Raw genomic sequence first — 2,291 nt, 5'->3', positions numbered from 1 at the left:
ATACTTTAGCGTGAGTCTGCTGACGAAGATAGGCATGGAGTTCGTTCCATACAGCTGAAAGATGAAAAGATCATTCACATGCGTTATTTCGTTCTGTCGAAATTGCAGGATACTCCGAGGAATCTTCAAAATGTTGAAGTCTTCTAACGTACGAGCTCCTGATGCTAACTGCTCCTAAACGCAAGGAGAAACAGACAAAAGCATAAACAGACAGACAAGACATACATACATAGACATACATACAGACATATATAGACATACATAGGCATACATAGGCATACATAGACATACATAGGCATATATAGACATACATAGACATCCACTCGGGAAAGGGACAAAGATAAAAAGAGAGAGAAGAGATCGATTGAGAAAGATAAAAAGAGAGAGAGGTCGTAGCGAGAAAGAGGAGGAGAGGTGAGCGGCCTCCGTCATCCCCTCTCTCTCCTTCTCTCTATGTACACAAGGACAGGTCGATACATTCAACATAGATACATACATACATAGATGGATAAATATTGCATACTCTCTTTCTCTCGTCTACTTTTGACAGAAGAGTGACTAGCTGGAAGGAGAGAAAGCTGATAGAGGAAACATCTCCTTACTGAACTTCTTGTCGACTCCAGCTAGTAGTTAGCTAGTTAGCTAGCTAGCTATTGTACATGTTTTCTGATTAACCAGGGGTGATGTCTAGACACTCAAGGACTTCATTTATAAGTTTCGAGCATTCCCTCCCTTATATGTCCCACTGCAGAGAGACAGAAGATCCAACCAAAGAAAGAAAAAGACCTCTATTTCAAGAAAGAGAGAGAGAGGAAAAGAGATAGATAGAAAGAAAGCAAGAAGATAGAACAGACATCGTCTGTCCCTTTACAGGAGAGAGATAATGAAAGGAAGACAAGGAGACGTCGTAGCTGCGGGGAAAGAGAGAAAGAGATGGAGAGATAGATGGTAAGAAGAAGAAGACAGATAAGTAGGATATTGAGAGAAAGGAATAGATCCAAAATCGAGAAAGAAGAAGAGAAAAGTGTTTCGCCTACTTTAAGCACAGTATCTTCTTCGTAAGAGAAGTGGTGGAAAATAAGGCGTCGTAGCCATGGAGCTGTCTTATCTTCTATCCCTGCAAATATATCGCGCGTCTCCACCCTCTCCCCATCCTACACTCACACAAAGAGAGACAGAGACCTAGAAATCCATACAGAAAGATACAACTAATGTGTATAAATTCACATATCTACAGATTCACACATATACATATATGAATACAGATATACATACATGTATCTGTACGTCTCTATCTTTCCATAAATACACACCGACACGTTCTTCTTCTTCTTCTATTTCAAATCCAGAAAAGTAAAAGTACTCCGTAGACATGTACACATCCATTAACACGTGCCTATCTGCAATCTATCTATAAAAGTACCTCGAACACGGTTCTATCTTTAATCTATCGATCTATCTTTAATCTATCGATCTTCGTATGTATCTGCGGTATGAAGTAGTGGCGCATAATGAGAGGAGATAGACAAATCATAAGTGACTACCCCCTTCCTCCCTCCCCCAGTCCGTTACTCGCTCAGTCTTTCTCTTTCTGTCTTCTTTTTCTTCTGCTTTATCCGACGACTCCACACACCCGACACATCATCGACCTTCTTTGGTCTGTGGAGCAGCCCTCTACACAACTATTATTTGAGAGAAAGAAAGAAAAGAGAGATTTGGCAGCTTACACGGAGATGAACTTCATGGTGGTGGATGAGGGGTATCCAACTCTCAAACTCACTTAAGTCCAAGAGAAACTGTTGCAACAAAAAGAAGAAGAAGAAGAAAACAAGAAAGAAGAGAAAATAAGAAGATAAGGAGAGAGAGACGAGGAAGAGGAAGAAGAAAAAGAGAGGGGACACGAGGAAGAGAAGGGGGGGAAAGAAGAAGAGAAGAAAGCTTTAGGATGATACATAGTGTAGTTACACCGCAATGAATGATCATACTACCTTTCTTCCTTTCTTTCGTTCTTTTTCTTTCTTTGATCTATCTACAGATAGGGAATAGATACGAAAATCTATACCTAGAGATGTCTTCTCACACGCAGAGTCTTCCACGTAATGTTGCTTCCGAAAGAGAAGAAAAGAAGTCATTCCTCCTCGCCATTCATTCATCCCTTCGAACCACACAAATACCTATGACCTCCCACTCTCTCTAAATCTACCCTATCCATCTATCTTTAATCTATCTATCTATTTGTCCATCTATCTTTAATGTATCTCGCTTTAATCTATCTATCTGTATCTATGTAT

General features: G+C 40.1%; 1 protein-coding gene across 1 annotated transcript; it reads right to left on the bottom strand.

Moving 5' to 3' along the window:
* Positions 1-2,276, bottom strand: CSUI_007789 (uncharacterized protein). Its single transcript, XM_068067932.1, has 3 exons — positions 1,728-2,276; positions 1,038-1,154; positions 1-174 (listed from the first exon to the last, which is right to left on the bottom strand). The coding sequence occupies exon 1, from the start codon at positions 1,981-1,983 to the stop codon at positions 1,777-1,779; it is 207 nt and encodes a 68-aa protein (XP_067920092.1). The 5' UTR covers positions 1,984-2,276; the 3' UTR covers positions 1-174; positions 1,038-1,154; positions 1,728-1,776.
* Positions 2,277-2,291: the final 15 nt, after the last annotated feature.

This window comes from Cystoisospora suis, assembly GCF_002600585.1.
Source record: "Cystoisospora suis strain Wien I chromosome Unknown contig_4192, whole genome shotgun sequence".
Lineage (NCBI taxonomy): Eukaryota > Apicomplexa > Conoidasida > Eucoccidiorida > Sarcocystidae > Cystoisospora > Cystoisospora suis.
This window is presented reverse-complemented; position numbering and strand designations above follow the sequence as displayed.

Bases quoted from the DNA above. Each gene is read 5' to 3' on its own strand.
- CSUI_007789 (XM_068067932.1), bottom strand. From the start codon at position 1,983: ATGATCATTCATTGCGGTGTAACTACACTATGTATCATCCTAAAGCTT.